The sequence below is a fragment of the Primulina eburnea genome, chromosome 6, assembly GCF_022965805.1.
Source record: "Primulina eburnea isolate SZY01 chromosome 6, ASM2296580v1, whole genome shotgun sequence".
In the NCBI taxonomy this organism is placed as follows: Eukaryota; Viridiplantae; Streptophyta; class Magnoliopsida; order Lamiales; family Gesneriaceae; genus Primulina; species Primulina eburnea.
This window is the reverse complement of record NC_133106.1, coordinates 28585649-28606390: the sequence shown is the minus strand read 5'-3', so window position 1 is coordinate 28606390 and position 20742 is coordinate 28585649. Positions and strand designations below refer to the sequence as shown.

General features: G+C 36.1%; 3 protein-coding genes across 3 annotated transcripts; 2 read left to right on the top strand and 1 right to left on the bottom strand.

Annotated features, from left to right (window-relative positions):
* Positions 1–3831: 3831 nt before the first annotated feature.
* On the top strand, positions 3832–4323 carry LOC140835449 (secreted RxLR effector protein 161-like). The gene has a single exon (XM_073200942.1). The coding sequence runs from the start codon at positions 3832–3834 to the stop codon at positions 4321–4323; it is 492 nt and encodes a 163-aa protein (XP_073057043.1).
* A 3163-nt stretch (positions 4324–7486) lies between these two features.
* On the top strand, positions 7487–11231 carry LOC140835448 (peptidyl-prolyl cis-trans isomerase CYP71-like). Its single transcript, XM_073200941.1, has 8 exons — positions 7487–7514; positions 8064–8131; positions 8662–8879; positions 9067–9199; positions 9378–9601; positions 10212–10308; positions 10423–10649; positions 11108–11231. The coding sequence occupies exons 1-7, from the start codon at positions 7487–7489 to the stop codon at positions 10525–10527; spliced, it is 873 nt and encodes a 290-aa protein (XP_073057042.1). The 3' UTR covers positions 10528–10649; positions 11108–11231.
* A 4475-nt stretch (positions 11232–15706) lies between these two features.
* Positions 15707–17026, bottom strand: LOC140833419 (uncharacterized). Its single transcript, XM_073197759.1, has one exon. It carries the CDS (start codon positions 16882–16884, stop codon positions 15982–15984), a length of 903 nt encoding a protein of 300 aa, XP_073053860.1. The 5' UTR covers positions 16885–17026; the 3' UTR covers positions 15707–15981.
* Between the last annotated feature and the right edge of the window lie 3716 nt (positions 17027–20742).

Genomic DNA, 20742 nt, shown 5'->3' with positions numbered 1-20742 from the left:
ATGTATGTGATTTTCTACTTATATTTTGGTTTGCCTGATTTAGGGCTTTGGGTTTTAGCTCTCGGAGGAACTTCATTTTCACATTATGCTTGTACATTCAGTGTGGAACTTTTCGTACCGTGAATTAATTGTGATTTGCTGATTCATTGCAGGTATGAGAAAATTTACATGCATCGCGATGTGGTGACGCATGTAGCGGTGTCAGCGGCCGATTTTTTCATATCTGGGAGTGCGGATGGTATGTATGGATTGGAGTTTATGGATTGAATTTACTGAATAATTTAGCTATTTTAAATTGGTGCAGTGTCATTTAGCATCATTTTACCTGTATAGATGATACAATACCAATTCGAAGTAAAGACCTACGTAATTAGATATTCACTTAGACGGCACTGTAAGGTATTCTTTTGACTTCTGTGATTAAATTCTCAGTAGTATATTGAAAACAAAAGCTTTCTGAAACTAAACTTGTTGCAGAACAGAGGATTCTGGTTGAGTTTTAGCCATGAAATGGTGAGAAAAACCTGCAATATATGGATCTTGACTGGTTAGCAGATAAGTAAAAGATACTCTGGGATTTTGATGATGGATGGCAGAATTGTTATTGTTTGGAAGAAATAATTTCAACTCTCGCCGCTTGACCACACCGAAAAGGTTCTAGGCGGCCAGCCTATGCGGCAAGGGCGCATAGGCGCTCTTAGGCGGGTCTAGGCGGTCCTAGTAGGGCTGTAAACGAATCGAATCGAATTTTATGAAATTTTCAGTATTGGAGCTCGAATTCGAATAAACATATTCGAAGCTCGATTCGAAACTCGAACTTTTATTATTTTCGATTCGAACTGAGGCTCGAGTTCGAATTCGATTCGAACTCGAATAATATTATATATTATAATATTATATATAATATATTATATATATACGTAATATTATATATATATATTTAATAATATTTTATTTATTTTTTAAATATAATGCTAAAGTTCGCGAACAGTTCGCGAACAATCGAACAATATAATTTTAGCTCGAAAAATATTCGAACATGTTCGAGTTCGAATTCGAACAAAATATTATTCGAACCGGCTCGAAAAGTTCGTGAACGTGTTCGGTTCGTTTATTCCCCTAGGTCCTAGGCTGTTCAAGGCAGGCCTAGGCATTTAAAGTTTTTTCGGGAAATTTTTTTTTGGCTTTTAATTTTTGAAAGCCGAATTAAACTAGAACATGACATAAGAAAATTTTTTGGGATTGAAAGCTCAATTAAAACTACGATTTGTTGACTTGCGCTTGCTCTAACACGTTACTCTCATCTTTTTTGTTTATTTACTTCTGCACACATAAGAAAATCAAACCAGACCCTAAAAGTAATTTTTTTTTCTTTATTTGATTTTTTTTGCATTGCCTATTATTCTGATCCGCCTTAAGCAGGAGGAATGAACCAGGTGTCAATTGGATTTATACAAAGTTTGGGCTGAAATTTAGTTTAAGAATTATTACAAGTCTCTTGATACCATGGAGTCTGCCTAACGACGCCTAGGCGGCCTAGGCTCTAGGCGCTAGTGTGGCGCCTAGCAAATTTTACAACCATGCATGGAACTAGAATTTCTTAGTGTATGTCTAGTTCTGTTCCAGGATTTTCAGAAAATATTTTCGGGAAATGTATTTCTGGCAAATGAAGTTGGGAATGTGAATTGCAATTTTTGAAGGAGACATTCTTTTTCTGTCAATGCCATGTTATGTCAGAAAATGGTGATTTTTTAGTTCTTTAAATATTATATGCCATGTTATGTCAGGCGGTTCGAAAAATTCTTTCTCAAACGGTCGAAAGAGGTGAACTACTGAAGTGTGCGGAAAACAGTTCAAATTTTTCGACAGATATTTCTAGAGGTATGATGAACTAAACAACAAGAATATGAATAACACATGACAGTTTGCACGAAGTAAGAGACACAGAATTTTTATGGATGTTCGGAGATTGAATACTCCTACGTCACCCCTTCTTCTTTTGTTAGGAAGGATTCCACTAAAAGACTTTGACTTTACAAATTTTTTGTAACAGCCCAATCCAACCAGGACTTATTTCACTGCCTGTTTTGGAACTCCTAGGGATCACTTTACACTTCTGGACGTAACCGCTACCTTGATGGAGACTCTGTTGAAGCGGTTTCAGTCGTTTCGACCCCCAACTTTGAAAGGCACTGAAAATGCAGCGGATTGCGAAAGCTAGCTGGATGATATAGAAATGCTCTTTGAATCACTTGCCTATTCAGATGAACGTCGAGTAAAGCTGATTGGGCATCAATTGCAAGAGGTGGCCAAGAGTTGGTGGCTAACGGCGAAACGAGCCCTAGAACATCGAGGTATTGATATTACTTGGAAAGTTTTTAAAGATGAATTTTACCAACGTTTCTTTCCAGTATCATACCGAAAAGACAAAGGGGCAGAGTTCGCCAATTTGAGACAGGACCAGTGGAACACAGAGGAGTATGTCGCCAAATTCTCGTCCTTGCTTCGATTTGCACCACATGTAGCAGGGAATGACGAGGCAGTTGCCGATCAATTCATAAACGGTTTGAATCCAGATATCTTCACCTTAGTGAACACGGGGCGACCCAACACTTTTTCGGAGGCGCTGAACCGAGCAAAGGGAGCAGAAGCTGGCTTGATCAGGCAGCGAGGAGCTTCCTATAGTGTTCAGGGTCATAGACCGACGCCACCGCCCGCCATACAGTTTCCACTACCCCTTCCTCGATATGATAGTGGAAGCAGTAGTGGCAAGAAAGAGTTTTTGAAGGCTAAGGGGAAGCAGTTTAAGAGAGCTGGGAGCAGTTCGTCGAGCTCCAGTGGATCCCGTCAGAGAGGTCAGGGTCAGAGTTCAGAGTATAGTGGTGTTTATTGCAGTTCGTGTGGAGGTAGGCATGCCACGGAGCAGTGCCAGGGAGTGATGGGCAGATGTAACTATTGCAGACAGCCGGGGCACTTCGCCAGAGTATGTCCCCAAAAAGGTGCCCAGAGATTTCAGAGTGCAGGGCATCAGCTTCAGTAGCTCAGCCCGAGAGGCAAGCTTCGTCTGTCCATTCCTTCCAGCCCACGCCTACACCATCCCAGCCTTGAGCCAGATGTGGCCAGACATTGAGCCAACTTCCTAGACAACAGGCTCAGGTGTTTGCATTGACAGAGGAGCAGGCACAGGATGCGCCAGATGACGTGATTGCAGGTAACTGTTTTCTTTGCGGTTATCCTGCATATGTGTTGATAGATACAGGTGCATCACATACATTCATATCAGAACGTTTTGCATTGTTGCATTCCTTGCCTGTCGAGTCAATGTCTACTGTAGTATCTATTTCTTCTCCGTTGGGAAGTGGTCTTATATCTGTGACTTCAGTTAGACATTGTATACTACAGTTTGAGGGGCATGAAATTGATTTGGACTGTGTTGTACTTGGTTTATCTGATTTTGATTGCATTGTCGGAATTGACATGTTGACTAAGTACAGAGCTACCGTAGACTGTTTCCACAAGATTGTCAGATTCAGACCTGAGATGACAGAGGAGTGGAAATTCTATGGTAAGGGTTTCCACAAGCATGACATGCTTGTATGTCAAATTTATGTGGATGACATCATTTTTGGTGCTTCTTCTCAAAAGCATGTTAATGATTTTGTCACTTGTATGTCTGGCACATTTGAAATGAGCATGGTAGGAGAATTAAGTTTCTTTCTTGGATTGCAAATTAAACAAATGCATGATGGTATCTTTCTATGTCAATCCAAGTATGCTAAAAATTTGGTAAAGAAATTCTCTGCCGAGAACACTAAAAACATGAAAACTCCAATGGGGTCGACTGAAAAATTGTCCAAAGATGATGTTGCTGCAGGTGTTGACAACACCCAATATCGCAACATCATAGGCAGTCTTCTTTACTTAAGTGCAAGTCGTCCCGATATCATGTTTAGTGTATGTTTGTGTGCCAGGTACCAGGCTGATCCTAAAGTCACTCATTTAAAAGCTGTCAAAAGAATTTTGAAATATATAGCTGGGACAGTTGACTTAAGTTTGTGGTACACCAAAGAAACAAACACCAATTTAGTAGGTTTTAGTGATGCTGACTGGGCTGAAAACCTAGATGATAGAAAGAGTACCACTGTTGGATGTTTTTATCTTGGTAACAACTTGATGTCATGGTATAGTAGAAAGCAAAATTGTGTATCTCTGTCCACTGCTGAATCCGAATATGTTGCGGCTGGTAGATGTTGTTCACAACTTTTATGGATGAATCAAATGATTAAAGATTATGGATTCAACAGTGACACCTTAATTGTATAATGTGACAATTCAAGTGCAATTGATATTTCAAGAAATCCAGTGCAACACTCTCGAACGAAACACATTGACATTAGACATCATTTTATTCGAGATTTGGTTGAGAAGGGTATGATTCGAATGGAATTTGTTGGAACTGAGAACCAACTGGCTGATATTTTTACAAAACCATTGGATTTTGAGAGATTTTCCAATCTTAGGAAGTCTCTCAGCTTGTGTGCACAATGATCACTCACAGATGTTGTCCTGGGTGTTACAACACCTGTGGACAACACCCAGCATGCATGTGCATTTTATTTTCAGGATGTTAGACATATTTCATTCATTCTGTTTTGTGTGAAGTCTGTACAAGTGAAGGATACTGAATGGTGTACTCTCTGTTGAGAATCAAACTTTCTAACAAAATCCTCTAAAGTGTGGAGTATGCTCAATCTAAGTCATTAAGCTGCTCGCATATCACAGAATCTTGTTCAATGTGGAAAATGACTTGTAAAATTCATGAGCAAGAAGGTGAAAAACAGAAAAGAGGAGAAAAATAAAACAAAATATCTAGAAGAAAATGGAAAAAGCTACCTAGAGGAGTCCAATGAAGACCGTTCTTCTAGAGTGGGAGCTACCACTTCTAAGTCAAAATACAGATGGAAAAAGCTACCTAGAGGAGTCCGATGAAGACCGTTCTTATAGAGTGAGAGCTACCATGTCTGAATTAAACATTCTCAAGAAAGTTTGAGTCAAAATAGTGAATGTTGCCAGAAGGTGTTACCAACACCTAAGTACAGACATATCACAGTTTGATCACATGCGTGTGTTTTAGATTATTGATCATATTTTAGGCATAAATTTAAGTCATTTATACTGATGTTATGTGAATTCATCATGTCCAGTGGGCTATCAGTTTTTTGATTCATGAAATACGAAGAAAACCCTATCCAACTTAATTTTGAAATACCTTGATATCTAACGGTTAGTGGGGTTAATTCGATGTGGCGTTTCATCCCGCCTGATTTTCTTGAAAGAATGATTACACTGGTTCAGAAAGTTACCGTTGGGTGAGAGTAAAAATTGATTTGGAAAGGGGCTGCAGTCACGGCTCGAAAGAATGTTATCGTTGGAGGGGCGTACTTAAATACTTAGGAATGATGATGAATAACTTTACTATTTAGTATTTTCCCGCACATTCTGAAATTTCTCCTGCTCTAACTATTCATTTTTTTTTGCGAAAATTATCTCTGTCTTCGCGATTTCCTGTGTCCTTCGATCCACACTACTTCTTTTGTTCTTTATTTCGCAGATGGCTGGCTTCGATCCTCACGACAATAGGAGTGAAATGGCTGCAAGCATGGGTGAAAAATCACCTGACCCAACACCCACAGCTGAAACCAATGTTGAAGGGATGGAAATTGTGGGTGTACCAGAAGAACCAATCCTGTTGGAAATGATCGCTTCTGGTGAACCTGGGAACGAAATCAATGTCGAGAATCCACCGGACTTTGAGGTTGTGAATAAAGCCTTCCCCGCTGCTCCTATGCGCCGAAGGTCAAAGAGACAAGCAGGGTTCGATCCTGACTTTGTCCCTACCAAGAACCCACGGGCATCCACCTTCTCAAATATTCTGGATCCTGATTTCTCATCTGGAGACGACTCCAATGATGATGATTTTGAGTTGGTGGCTCGCCCCAAACCAACTGTTGCTGCAAAGGAAACTGGTTCAACTTCTGGTGTTCAAAAGCAAAACCCAGTCAAGGATACTCAAGATGTTGGAGAAGAAAGGGTTCCTGATGAGCCTGAAGAAGATGAACAATCTCTGGCCGAGTTTCTTGCTCACCTTAAGGAAGAAAAGGCTGCCAAGAAACAAACTTCTAAGGATGATGAACCGGATTCAGAAATGATGAAAGAGTTTGAGCAAAACCGACCTGGCTTTTCTGATGATTCCTCTTCATCATCTGTATCTGACTTTGAATCTGAGGAACAAGGTGATGATGCATCTGAGGACATTGACTCTGAAGCTAGCGAGTCTTCTGATAGTATTGCTGCTACTGCAACCGGTGTTGAAGAGGATGTTGACAACACCAACTACAACACTGACTCTGCTGATTATGATCTCAGTCAGTCCTTCTCCCCGAAGTTCTATTCTGAAGAGGCCTTGGCGTTGTGGCCCTTGTTCATTGAAAGAGAACTGATCAAGGAGAAAAATATTGATGTTAATGCATATGGGCGATACAATTTGATTGAATTTCTGAAGATCCGAAGGTTGTTGTCCACTGTCACCACTGCTATGCCGTACTGCCGCCGTGTAGTGCTGGAATTTTATTGCAATCTCTTGAGGAGTGTGGGAGATGAGGACTCGGTGAAATATGGCAGAGTGTTTGTTCGTGAGCGTATTTACAAATTCACACCGTCAGTGATCAATGCATTCTATGACACTCCCGATATTGAAGAGGTGGAAGAAGATCTTGACATACATGCTATAACCGCTGTACTTACTGGAGGTGTGATCCAAGTATTCCCTGATCATCCCAAGAAGTTGAGCGCTGCCAACCTCACCTCCTTCTTCTCTGTGTTACACAAAACTTCCATCTGGAACTGGACACCGACTACCAACTCGACTACGGTGACTCGATCTCAGGCCCTGGTGCTATTTTCTATTGGAACTGGACGTGCCTTCAACTTCGGGAAGCTGGTGTTCCAGACAGTCTTGCAATATGCTGAAGGAGACTTCAAGCAAACCAAGCTTCCTTACCATTCCATCATTTATGGAATCGTGGAATCTCAAGGATTCATCACGGATATTGATGAAGAACTCTGTCCTGTCGGAGGAACTCTGAAGATTTCTTCTGTCTATTTTAAGGGCAACAGAAAGATCGATCTGCCCTGGTTGAGTTCGAGTGTTGCTGCAGATGTTGGCCACACTGCTGATACAACATCTGAGCCTCTCCCAGACACTTCTAGTCTGCCCCCTACACCTCCTGCTGGTTATGTTACGCTATCTCTCTCCTACATTCAAGCTCAGATTGCCTATGGTCGACAATAGATTGCTAATGCCAAGAAGACCATTGAACATTATGAAAATCAAGTGGCAGATTATGAGCTTCTACTTGATGCTAGTATCCATTCTGGACAAAAAAGGGGAGTAGATATAGACACTGGTGGGACCAGTGAAGCAAAAATGGCTGATGATGATGATGACGCATACAGTATTGAAGGAAACTGAAAGTGCTTTAGTTCGGTTTGAGACTTAGGTTGCTTTAGCTTTAACTTGTTTTTATGAGATTTTGACTTTGGTGCTTTAGCTGCCTCTATTCTGTTCTTAGTTTCTCCTGATTAATGAATTATTCGATGTTATAATCTGAATGTTGCATCATCTAACGTACAACATGTTACTGGGTTTGCTTTCAGGGGGAGTCAACTGAAGTTGGCTGAGTAACTGGTTTACTAATCCAGGGGGAGTTGACCCGAATAAACCATTTTTGGGTTGTTTTGTCCAGAAAGGCAAAAAGGGAGAGATTGAAAGGAATTGTATTCCTTGTCATATTTCCTTTTTAATAATTTTCCTTTTTAAATATCTTTTTGTTTTGCCTTTCTAGACATTTAGTATATGATCTCGTATAGATTTCATATTTGATTTGAGAATATAATATATATGACCGATAATATCTTTAAGATATGATATAATCTTTAAGATATGCTATCTTTGATTCAAAAGAGTTTGTTTCCTTATAAAATTTGTTTTCCATATTTTATAGGACTAAGAAGACAAGTTAGTATAACAAGGAGAAGAAGGTACAGTGCGAAGTGGCTGGTTGCTGGAGAGGCGAATTCATACGAAGAGACTTTTTCTGAGTAAATCAATCTCGTGTCATTAATAAAGTGTTGCTGTGAAGTGCTAACCACATCCGTAGACAACACCTAATCACTGTGTTGATTAGTGTGTTGAGTTTTGAAGATTTGTCACTTCTCAGTTGATGCATCCTATATAGTTTTGTTATACGGTTTGTTAGAAGTTTAGGATGCAATTTGTTACTCGCCTTTATAAGGGAGTTGTTTTATTCTTTCACTAGTATTGGTTTTGTAAACTTACAAGTTTTCCTAGTGAATTATTTTGCCTTGAGGCACCGCACAAGTTTTTTATACTTGTGCATAATCAACTAACTCGTCTCTCGTATTATTATTATTCCAGGTACGTGTTGGTGTGTTAAAAGTATATTTTCCGCTGCATGTTGTCGTGAGTGTTACAACACCTACATTCTGATACATACAACACTCACCCTCATCACGCTCACAGTGTAAAAACGGAACTTTCAAGTTTCAAATCTCATACCTCTCTCCATGTTGGGTATTTAGGTTGTAAATCTGCATACCAACAAAGTTGCTCGGATCCTTGGAAAAGTGGAGAACAATGATAGATTCTTAAGAATTGCCTTGTATCAAGGTGATCGAAGTAATAAAAAAGTACGAAAACTTCCTGCTGCTGCGGCAAATGCCAATGAAAGCAAAGAACCTCTGGTAGATCCTACTCTATTGTGCTGTGCTTTTAAAAAGCATAGAATTTACTTATTCAGGTAAATAAATTCTTGTTATGCATGAAAATGTAGATAGCGTTGTAAAGAGGAAACTGTCTTAGAAACCTTAGAAGGAAACACACTGCAAAAAGTATACAAAATTTGACCTTTATCTTATCTGTGTATGAATTACACATTTATTTTAGTTCGGATCCCTGGAGCAAATGCTTATCCCGCTGTTTTTTAGTCGGAGAGAACCTGAGGAACCTGAAGACGCGTCGAAGGGAAGAGACGTGTTTAATGAAAAACCACCCGCTGATGAACTCTTGGCTGTATCAGATATCGGAAAATCTGTGACGACGTCTCTCCCAGATAATGTGGTAAGTGTCCTCATTCTTTGTAGTTCTTGTTGCCTAATTATAGTCCCTGTTAATGTAAATTATCCAGTGAAGTGCCATGATCAATGAAAGGCCTCAATTCATTAGCTAGGATTTTGGTTATCTTTCTCTTGTAGAAATAATAATGTAAATGCGGCCATGGAAATATTCTCTGTTTCAGATCTTGCACATGACCATGGGTGATATTCATTTGAGGCTATATCCTGAAGAATGCCCAAAAACAGTGGAGAATTTTACGACACACTGCCGGAATGGCTATTACGACAATTTGATCTTTCACCGGGTCATTAAAGGATTTATGATACAAACAGGAGACCCATTGGGAGATGGCACTGGTGGACATTCTATTTGGGGAAGGGAATTTGAAGACGAGTTCCATAAGAGGTAAGAATGATTTATGCTTCTTTCCTAAGTTAATATGATTAAATCTCGTTCTTTCTTTTCTTGTGGGATACATACCCCCTGATGACTGATCTGAGGCTTTGATCACCTTAAAATTGTTGCGACTGTCTGCAGTAGTGAAGATTTATGTTTTGCTCGACAGAACATAACATATGGCTGACTTTGCTTTGTACTTTAGCTTTGTGACTGGTGGATCTCACATTCTATTATATACACATGGGTGTTGAATGAACTGATAGTACTCCAGCTCCTAGAGATTCGCAGTTGCCTAAAGCTTTTATGGACGTGCCTAATATTTAACTTGCCCTAAAAAGCGTTGACGTGTTTCTAGTATGATTAATTAACTCTTCTCTGTACAGCATTTTCCCCGTTTACCAATGCAACCTCTAAGCAATCTGTATGGTTTACCTATTAGAGCTTGAGATTCGGTTGGTAAGATCAAATAAACCCTTTAGTAAATGAAAGCCAATTGGAGTACTTTTTGCATAGAAATAAAGTGGCATCTATTGGTTACACGTTACATTTTCTTTCTTTTTTTTTTTTTGGGTCTGATGGTTGGATTTTGCTACCTCATTTTATGTTGGCTGTTCAGAATTCATTTTATCAGCTTGATTCTTCTTCGTTACAACTGTCAAAGGAATAAGCACACTGTTTTTGGCAGGGTTGTCAAAGGAATGGATGTTGTACAGGTATGCCTGCGCTACTTTACCAATTTTGTATAGGCTTGTATGAATTTTTTTAAATTTTTTTTGTATGAATTGCATATTCAGTTTGATAATAATACAATTACAATTCTTAAACAGGTTATAGAGCAAGTGAAGACAGATAAGTCAGACAAGCCATACCAAGATGTGAAAATCTTAAATGTGACTATTCCAAAGTTAGATCAATTTGAGAGAACAAAGTAGTGTGGTGTCGCTGGGGAACAACGAATGTGGAGAAATTTTTGGCAGATGTGGTTTTTGGGAAGCAAAGAAGGGAACAAACGAAGGGGACAAGAGCGTCTTTGAAGTTGGAGAAATGCCTAAAGGTCGGGATGTAATCGAGTCGGGCCGAACCGAACTCTTGAATGTTTAAGATTGGTTCGTTTATAATCGAGCCGAGCTCGAGTTTTATTTATGAATTATATATTTAAATTTTTATTAACTTAATTAAAAAAATTAAATTATATATTTAAAGAAAAATATATTATTCTTATTAAAATTTGTAAATTTATTATAATAAATAAATTTAATAGATTTTTCTATATATTTAATAAATAATATGCAAAATCAAATCAAATATCAAAACTATTATTTTTTCATCTAAAAGATTACTCATGAACTTACCAACGAACATGTTTACAAGCTAACGAGCCGAATACTATAAATCTTGAGTTTGATTTGTTTATCTTAACGAGCTTCATTAAACGAGTTCAAACTAACTTTTATCGAATCGAGCTTGAAATAGCTAACAAACTGTTTGGTTTGTTTACATCCCTACCTAAAGGTTACCTAGGTTAAATTATTTGAATTCGTGTTTAAGTGAATACAGAAACTAATTTGTAGACTTTTTAATCTTAAAAGTTTAATATTTAAGTTTATGAATAAATATACAAAAAATGGTAAATTTTTATATTACTTTAAATCATTTGAGTAAAAAATAATAATAATAATAATAATTGTCATAAATATTTTTGTTGGTTGATATTCGATATAAGGTTGGGGAAGGAGATTAGTGACGATCAAGATGAAAATATGTTTCGATAAATATTTTTAAGGCTTGATAAAATGATTAAAAGGATGAAAATTTTCTAAAAATGATTGAGTCCAAATTATTTGATGAATCAAACCTTATTTTATCTGGAAATCCGGTTTTAGTCAAACGAATGACTTTTGTGGCAACAAAAGTTATTATTTTTTAAAACGATTTTTTTGTAAACTATTTAATCGAGCCTTAATGAGCCTAATTTAACTAGGATTGATGGGTTCAATTAATTTTAAAGCAAGAGTCCTAAAAACTCTAAACTCTAGCCTCTTTTATCAACTAAAGCACTAAATTATAAAATAAAATCCTAGAACTTCTCTCTTTGACCGACACTTACACACCACACACACATAAATTTTCGCACGAATTCAAGGTTGTTCCTCACCCGTTCGTTCCTCTTTGCCACTTTCTTTTGCACCATTCAAATCATATTATGCATGATTTACGTTTTTAAGCATGAAAATTATTTAGATCAAAATATGCAACATTTAAGGGTTTATTTTCGACGTTTTTGATGATTTTACCCTTGTTTGAGACACTTATGAATTCTAAGGACACGCTGTGTCACGCACCGAGCCCGGGCACCTGCGTGACTGCACAATAAATCTCTATAGTAAGAGCTCGGATTCGGGGCGTGACATAATGGTATCACAGCCGGTCACCGGCATGGAACACCGATAAATAAGTACTATGCGGGGCAAAGTGCTACATGCATGAGAGTCACCTCTTGAACCTACGGGACAAAGTGCTACATGACGAGAGCCACCTCTTGAACTTGTAGGAGCCACCTCTAGATTCTCGGCGCTGGTGGATCGAGGGGTCAGGCTGCGACGATGAAGTTGTGTTCTGAAGGAGAGGTGATTGTGATACCCTTGTCCCACATATTAAAAATGAAAGATTTAAAATGAGTTTATAATGGCTTACAATGGACTTCTATAGCAACTTGGGTTAATCATTTTCGTAAAGCGAGGACGAATACGAAGTAGTTGCTATAGGGGCCCATTGTGCAGTCACACAGGCTCGGGCTCGGGGCGTGATACGATGCCAATAGGAAGTGTTTAAGGGAAGGTAAAAGCGTTGTTTAGAGATTATACGTAGGCTGGACAGTAGCAAGAAGGGGCTGTGCATGGAAGGATTGAAGGCAACTAGGGTTTTCATGGAGGATTAGGGCTCGACGATGGGAAGCCAGGCGAGGGGTTGTGCGCAAGGTTAAGGCCGGTCGTAGGACTGGCTCAATAGGGTCTTACGCGGTCCTAGAGGGCTCCTAGGTTGGTTGGAACAGTGGCTCGAAACCGATGAAGGCATCGAGCCCTAGGCGCATACGGGCGTGCCCGGCTTGCAGGAGGTTGCGCGTGGCTCGGTGCTAGTCAGGTGTGGTCCAATAGAGTCCTAGGAGGGTGGCTAAGGGTCGGGAGTCTGAGTGACTAGGTTCTGGTCGATGGGTGGCTAGGTGGAAGAAGGGTCGAGGGCTTGGTTTGGAGGCTAAGGTTCGAAAAGGGCTAGGATAAGAAAGGTGGTTCAACTGTGGTTCACGGGGGTTGGTTCATAACTCACAGGGGTATTTTAGGTATGCAAAGTTTATGTTTAAAATTTGAGAAGAAAATATTAAGTTCTGCATTAATTCAGGGTTTAAAACGCTTCTCGGTTTAGTTATCAAGTCAATAAATCAAAAAGCTCGGGTTTACGTTTAAGAAAAATATTAAATTTCAAATTTAAGCTTATATGATGCTATGAGATACACTCGAGTAAATAAAAGTAAGAAAAATTCAAAATTGGGAAGTTCGAGGTTTGAAAATTAGTAAGATAGTATGAAGGTTTGAAAAAATGCCGAAGAATCATAATGCATGATAAATGATATTTAAAAATGGTTATGATGAAAATATGATATTTTTATGATATATGCAAATGATGTATGATTTTTCCAGAAAATTGCCATCTTTTCGATTTTTGAAGGATACGATATTGAATCCAATTTGAAAGGACTCGAATTTATTTTGGCAAAGAAAAATTAATGACTACAGTTGTGCAGCCAGCCGGTGGAGGAGAGGAACAATATAGAAATATCACGGTTTCACCAATTTCCCAAAGGATTCACAAGAAGCTTTCAGCTCAAAATTTGAGGGGCCATGTGAAATTAATTAAAAGAATGTGGTCCAAAGATAAGAGTATGTAGATGGGAACAATTAAGCCCACCTCCAACCTTATTTGGACAGCTAAATTGTAAGAGAAAATTATTATGTGGCATGTCTTGTATTCATCTTAATTGAATTTGTCTTCTTCCAATTTTTTCTTTTACTATTTTGATTGGATTTTTATATAGATATGCCTGCGGGAGAATATTAATTTATGAATGAAATATATGATCCTATGTAAAGGTTGAATAAATTGAAACTAAACAAGATCAAGATTGGATGTCTTAAATGGTATTTAATGAACTCCAACATATTAATGGCACAATTAAGTAAGAGGCAAAACAGGTACAAACACTAGAGTAAAGTACTTTTCAATTTGTTGGTTACATTTAATAACTTGTCAATTTTTTTTTTGTTTTCTTTCAGTAAATTGGATTTTATTTTTGATGTTCTGATTTTTTCTGGCCAAATGCTACTAACCTAATAATTTTTATTTGATGCTGATGTTCTCCTATAGAGATCCTGCATCAAGAATAACCATACATTGCACATATTAAAATAAATTTAAACACAAAAAAGGTAAAAACTAAAGGAAAACTACACCAGATATTTTAAAATGAGAAGAAAAAACTCGTTGTTTCTCTAGATAAATTTTAATTTTCATAGATATGTTTTAATTTCGTTATATGAGCTCCTTAGAAAAGTATCAATGTCAAATTAGCAATATTTGATAGATTTAGGGGCTTATGATGGAAAAATGACCAAAACCGAAAAAAATCTGAATTATTGGATGAAAATCAAATTTGACAAATTATAAGACTAAAATTCAAACGAGCCAACTTACACGACTAAAATTACAAAGTTCTCACTAAAATGAGTTAAATGAGCTGACTAAGTTACTTAGCTTTAGTTATGGATTAATCATAATTTAGATTGGTTTTAATCATAGAATCATAGATTGCATTTGGATTGATGGATTTGAAATCCATGTTATAATTTTATAGTAGTAAGATCATAAACTTCAAATTCATCATTTCCATGTTTATATAGTATTTCATGTTAGTTAGGATGAATTTCAAGTTCACTCAATAATTGATGTATTTGAAATCTATTTTACTTTGTGTAACTAATGTTTAAATAAATACCGTATTAATTTCATCTATTGTTTCATTGTAGCTATAAAATTATAATCAAAGTTCATGTATTTCAAATACATTCATCCAATTAAATGTAATAGTAGAGTGATTATTATGATTCAACAAAAAGATATGATAGTTTGAATTCTTGAGTACTCAAATACATATAATGAATTTAAATTTTGGATTTTAAATTCTTTCATTTCAAATCATTCAATCCAAACATAAATTGGGTCATTTCAGAGTTAGAGATTTTAATGGCCAATTCATATATAAGACATGCGAAAGGGAGATTCATATAGCTGGTTAAAACAAATTTTAGAATAAGATTGGGATAAACATGATAAATATAGATTATATAAACACACCGAAAAATTAGAATTTTGGTATTGTAAGTTTGTTTGTTTTGAATTTTAATCAAGTAACTTGTCAAAGTTGATTCTCATCCAGTAACTTGAATTATTTTTAGTTTTGGTCTTTTTTGACCCGAAATTACTAATCCAACGAATATTGTTTATTTGACATTGATTATCTCTCACATGACTCATATTGTGCAAATAAAGCCAATGTTACATACATTAAAATGAATCTAAAAAAAATAAAGAGAGAAAAATACTCCAGAAAGATACTCAATATTTTAAAATGAGAGGAAAAAAGTTTTCAATTTGCTTATGTAGATTTTAATATATGCAACATACGTTGCATTATCGTCACATTACTCATGTAAGAGAGCATTGCTATCAAATCAATAATATTAGTTAAATTTAGTGATTTCTGACAGAAAAAATCCAAAGCAAATAAGAAAATCCAAATTACTGGATATGAAAATCAAGTTTTGACATGTTAAATCAATAAAATCTAAACCATAACAATTTATAGGACCAAAATCCTAATTTTCTCTTTAGCACACTGATTCATAAATATTTGGTAAACCATATTTGTAAGTGTTGTAAATTCGAGACCAAAAGTTGTAAATTTCCAAACAAATTTCTTAATTAGTAAATTTAAACAAGACTGGGGAAATTAAAGGAATCAATTTCTCTCTGAAGCAATGAAATGTACAAAGGGATTATTGATAGATTACTCTATGGAATTTCATTCATTCATAATAGAAACGAATCCAACTCATATAATTGGAATCTTTAGCCCAAATTTTCAATTTTAAACGAGAAAAAAATAATAAGAAATCACCATTTCAAGTTTTAGTTAGTTTATTAACATTAAAAGACCAATAATAATCAAATTGAAGAAATTATTGAAAGACAACCGATAATCAATAATTTAACATAATTTTCAAAAAAATAAATTTTTCAAAATTATTTTTTTTAGAAAATTAAAGTATCAAATTTCACATGTTCTTACATGCATAGATCATTAATGAAAACTCAACCTTATCCTTGTCTTTCTGAACCATCTTCTCTTCCAGCCACAACCTATTCTCCATCCCACTTCTTGTCCTGAACATGAACACTGCAGATCCCGGTCCCGAATTATAGAACCAGTCGTGAACATCCCACATCAAATCCACCAGCAAACCGTCAAGGAAAATCGTCTGATTCCCCCGAAAATTCCACTGCAATCTCTTCACTCGAATCACCATTTTCTTATCGATGCAAACTGAGAGAACAGGATACTTAAGACCTTCGTTTTCCCCGCTACAACGGATCAAGATATCGTGCGACACGCCGGTCTCGCAGAACTGAGCCTTGGTTGAGTAATGGGTGTTGCCTGAAAAGTGTTCTTGACGTGAGATTAACGAGAATTTCGTGGCGCCGTTTTTTAGCCTTTTCGCCGTACCTTCTTCCGCCACGTCTCCAAGAGCCAGCACTACTTCTGAATCCACCATGATTACTACATAGTATCCCTCAACTGGTTCAGGGCCTGATTGATACTGTGCAGCCGAAAGATCCCACGTGATTTCCACTCTTGAACCCTGTTGTTCGAAAGATTTGCTGCCTCTTAACTTTCGGAACAACCTCGAATTCGTGTTGAGCTTGAAGGGGTTTAATGAATCTTCGCCAAAAGTAATGTTGAGGCCTTGAAACAAACTGTTTTTGCACCATGAAACTGTGACTAGAACCTGTTTCTTAGTGGAGAGAACTGTTCTATACAAACAGGTAACATCGTTTTGGATTGAAGGGACTAAATTCAGAGATATTGGGGAGATACAAGAATTGTTTGAGTAACTAGAACACGAGGTATCGGAGATTTGCACTGCGTATTCGCTGAAACAAGATGCCATTTCTCTCATTTTTGTGTTGTTTTGGGGGAGAGAAACAAAGCCAAAATCGGTTATTTAGTGAAAAAGTTGTATTTGGGGAGGAAAGATAGGAGGAAAGGTATTGAAAATTCAGTTCTCTGACAGCCCATGTACTGTATTAAATATGATTCCCTTTCCCAACTCTCAATCTCCTCGAATTAGTATTAAATAATTTTATTGAAATAATAGTTATATAAAAATAAAATATGATATACGAAATCACTCTTTACATAACTAAAACAAAAAATAGACCAATTTCCTAAGGTTTAAATTAAAATATTTTGCTATTCATTAAAGAAAATTGAAAAATATAATCTTTCATGTTAGCCAAAAGTCCAGCTTAATTCATGTCCATAAAACTGGATCTCTTTATTTTTGTCAATACACTTTTAAAACTCGAGTTTGTTGATCTCAAATTGTGGGAAAATTACGACTTTAATCTCTTAAGTTGGTCTGTTTTTTTGTTTTAGTCATGTAACTTCTCAATGTCTGATTTTCATACAATAAAATGAATTTGTTTTGGTTTTGATATTTTTTGGGCTCGAAACCATAAAATTCATCGAATATTTTTCATCTGACACTGACGATCTTCTATGTAACTGCTATAGTGAGAATACACCTAGATTACACACATTAAACTAAATATAAAAACACGAGGGGGGGAACGACACCCAATATTTAAAAATTAGTGAAAAAAAATAATTTTTTTACTAGATAGATTTTAATGTATATAATATAGGTTTTAATTTTCGATGTATGAGTCATATAGGAGAACATCGTTGCCAAGGAAGCAACATTTGATTGATTTAGTATTTTCGAATGAAAAAATGACCAAAACAATAAAAAAAATTCAAGTTATTAAATAAAAATCAAACGTTGACAAGTTACAAGACTAAAATCAAAATAAAGCCAAGTTACATTAGTAAAATTACAATTTTCCTCAAATTGTTGCTCTTAAAATTTTTTCCTCATATAACTCCATCAGGATAAATTATTGACTAATTCACTTCGACTCGATTCGATTACAACCATATTCGTCTCTTTCTCTTGCACTTAGCTTTTCAGAAACGTTACATCATTATTTTATTCAAGACAAAACAACCTCAAATATTTTCTCTCTTCGTTTCTCGACAACGTGTAGGAGACATCGGAATTTTTAATTAAGGAAAGAAAACTAAGTGGGGGTGGAAAGAATGAATGCATCAATATAATAATAATGGCAATAATTAAATTTATTTTTAATTATATGTATCTAAGGACTGAGATACTGATTACCTTGGGATCGATGGTTGACTAAAAATATAAGGTCAATTGCCACGCATCATGGAAATAATTTAATTTCCTATACATTTTATTGTTATACAAATAAAACTTGTACTTTGGATCTTGAAAATTTGGAATGATAATAAATAATACATGTAAGAAGAAGTATTATATTTATTTTGTCAACTATATCTTTAAACTATGGTTGATGTTATATTTAGATTATATAAGAACCTATCATGCGATTTATATGATCCTCAATAAAATGTAATTTATAAAGGAACATATACTTAATAGTCGAGTTAATTTTTATAATTAGTCTTTAATTATATTAAAGCTAGCCCAATTGTATCCTTTATGTCATTATTGGAACATTTTAAATTTTGATGATTTGTAGTATATATATATATATACAAATAAAGATTAAAACTCGGTAGTCAAATAATTTAATAGACGCTCAAATCAACGGAAAATAAGAAAGTATAAGCGTCTTTGTCGAAACTAGAATTCAGATCCAACAGACCTTAAAATTTTTGGAATTTTAGCATAACTTTGATTTTATCCTTAAAGGATCGAAATCAATCATCATCAAATCCTTAAGTTCAGAGAATTTTTGGAGTATAAAAAAATTGATTCTTTTTTTTTTTTGATTTGGATCGATGGATGGGGAGAGGAAATGTTCCTTTTTTTTAGGGTACTCCCGGGAACAGATCCAGTGGAGACGGGGTGGTCCTGTAGCTCAGAGGATTAGAGCACGTGGCTACGAACCACGGTGTCGGGGGTTCGAATCCCTCCTCGCCCACAACCGGCCCAAAAGGGAAGTATCTTTCCCTCTGGGGGTAGGAAAATCTTGATCGGGATAGCGGACCAAAAGCTATGGAACTTGGGTGTGGGTCTTTGGAATGGCTTTATATCATCGATCTCATACTAAATCCCATCAATCGAATCACTGTTCGTGACCCAGAATTCTATTTTATCATCAATCCAATCCCCGTTCACGTTTTTTCTTTTTCTTATCAATGAATAGATCTCTTTACTTGTATGACTTAGATGTCATTAAATATAGTCGTTTGATTGTGTACCAAACCTATATTATGACATAACTCTCGATTATTCACTTGATTGTTTCTATCTATAAGACAAATGTTCTTCAAAGTCAAAAAAAATTTTCAAGAGCCCAAATGATCATAGCAAGCACATGCTAAATTGTTCATTCTGATAATTGATGATCATTTTTATGCTTAGAATTTCTTTGCAAAATTCTTGTAATCGAAAGTAAGAAGTATTAATGCTAATTTGTTTAAGTATGTGATATACTAAAAGTTTCAGTTATACAATATGGTAAGTCCTGCTGCTGAAGTGTGCAATTTCAAAGTGTTGTAATTGTCAAAATATTTTAGTAAAATCTTTCGGCAAGGAATATCTGATCCTAACAAGGGGTATCAGAGCAGATCAATCTTATCTCTGAACACTAAACTCAAAATGCCTCATTCAGTAAGATTCTCATATTATCCAAAGAGGATTTTGACGACTATAAAATAAAGATGCATGCTTATTTAACGAAACAAGATGATGATATGTGTTTTGCCACCACAGACAGACTAATAAAGATTATGAGAGCAAACAGTATCATAGCCATTTTTGACGGTGTTCCTCACATGATTGAAAAACCAAAAATTGAGTGGGCTAGTGAAAGAAAAGAAAAAGTCAAATCTGGATAATGTTTTCAAAGACATCTTTTATAAAACATTGGACAAGAATAATTTTAGCAAAATCAAGATGTGCTCCACTGTCAAAGATATTCAGGAGAAACTGATACAACTATGTGAAGCAACTACCTAACGAAAGAAAACAAATTGTCTGTTGCTATTTAAAAATTTGATATTGTCAAGATGAAAACCAGGGAGTCTATGTCATACTTTGATGAAAAAGTGAGCAACATCATTCTTGAACTTGCTGCTCTAGGCAAAGAAAATGGCAATTGTGAGATAACATTGAAAGTAACGAGGGGCACTCCCAAGAGAATTAGATGTAAAAATACGTCTATGCGTGAATCTAAAGAGCTTAACAAGATTGAACCTCATTATCTATTTGCTGACCTTAATGCATATGAATTCGAACTTGAAACAAGAACTGATGGTGAATCAACAGCCAAATTGATGAAGGCTTTGGCTGCTACATCCAGTAATCAATTTGTCTCAAAGAGAAATCAGACAAACAGTTAATTAGTGATGCAATGTCATTGTTTGTTAAAATATTTAACAAGTTTTTTTAAAAAAGACTCAGGATAATTTCCAAAGCCCAAACAGATGCAATCACTAAAAGAAAAAGTCCACTGAGGGTGACAATGCATGTTTCAATAGTGAGAAAGTAGACATTTCATACTCGACTGTTCTAAGTCAAATAAGGATGAGAGAAGGTCATCTGACAAAGAATGTCAATCTCATGACAAGAAGAAGAAGTCCAAGGATGAAAATAAGTCATTGAGGAATAGAAGAGACTAAAAGGTACTGGAGGCCAAGGACGGTAAGACCAACGGGACAGATTCTGATTTTGACTTGTCCAAGTCAGAATATTCTACGAATG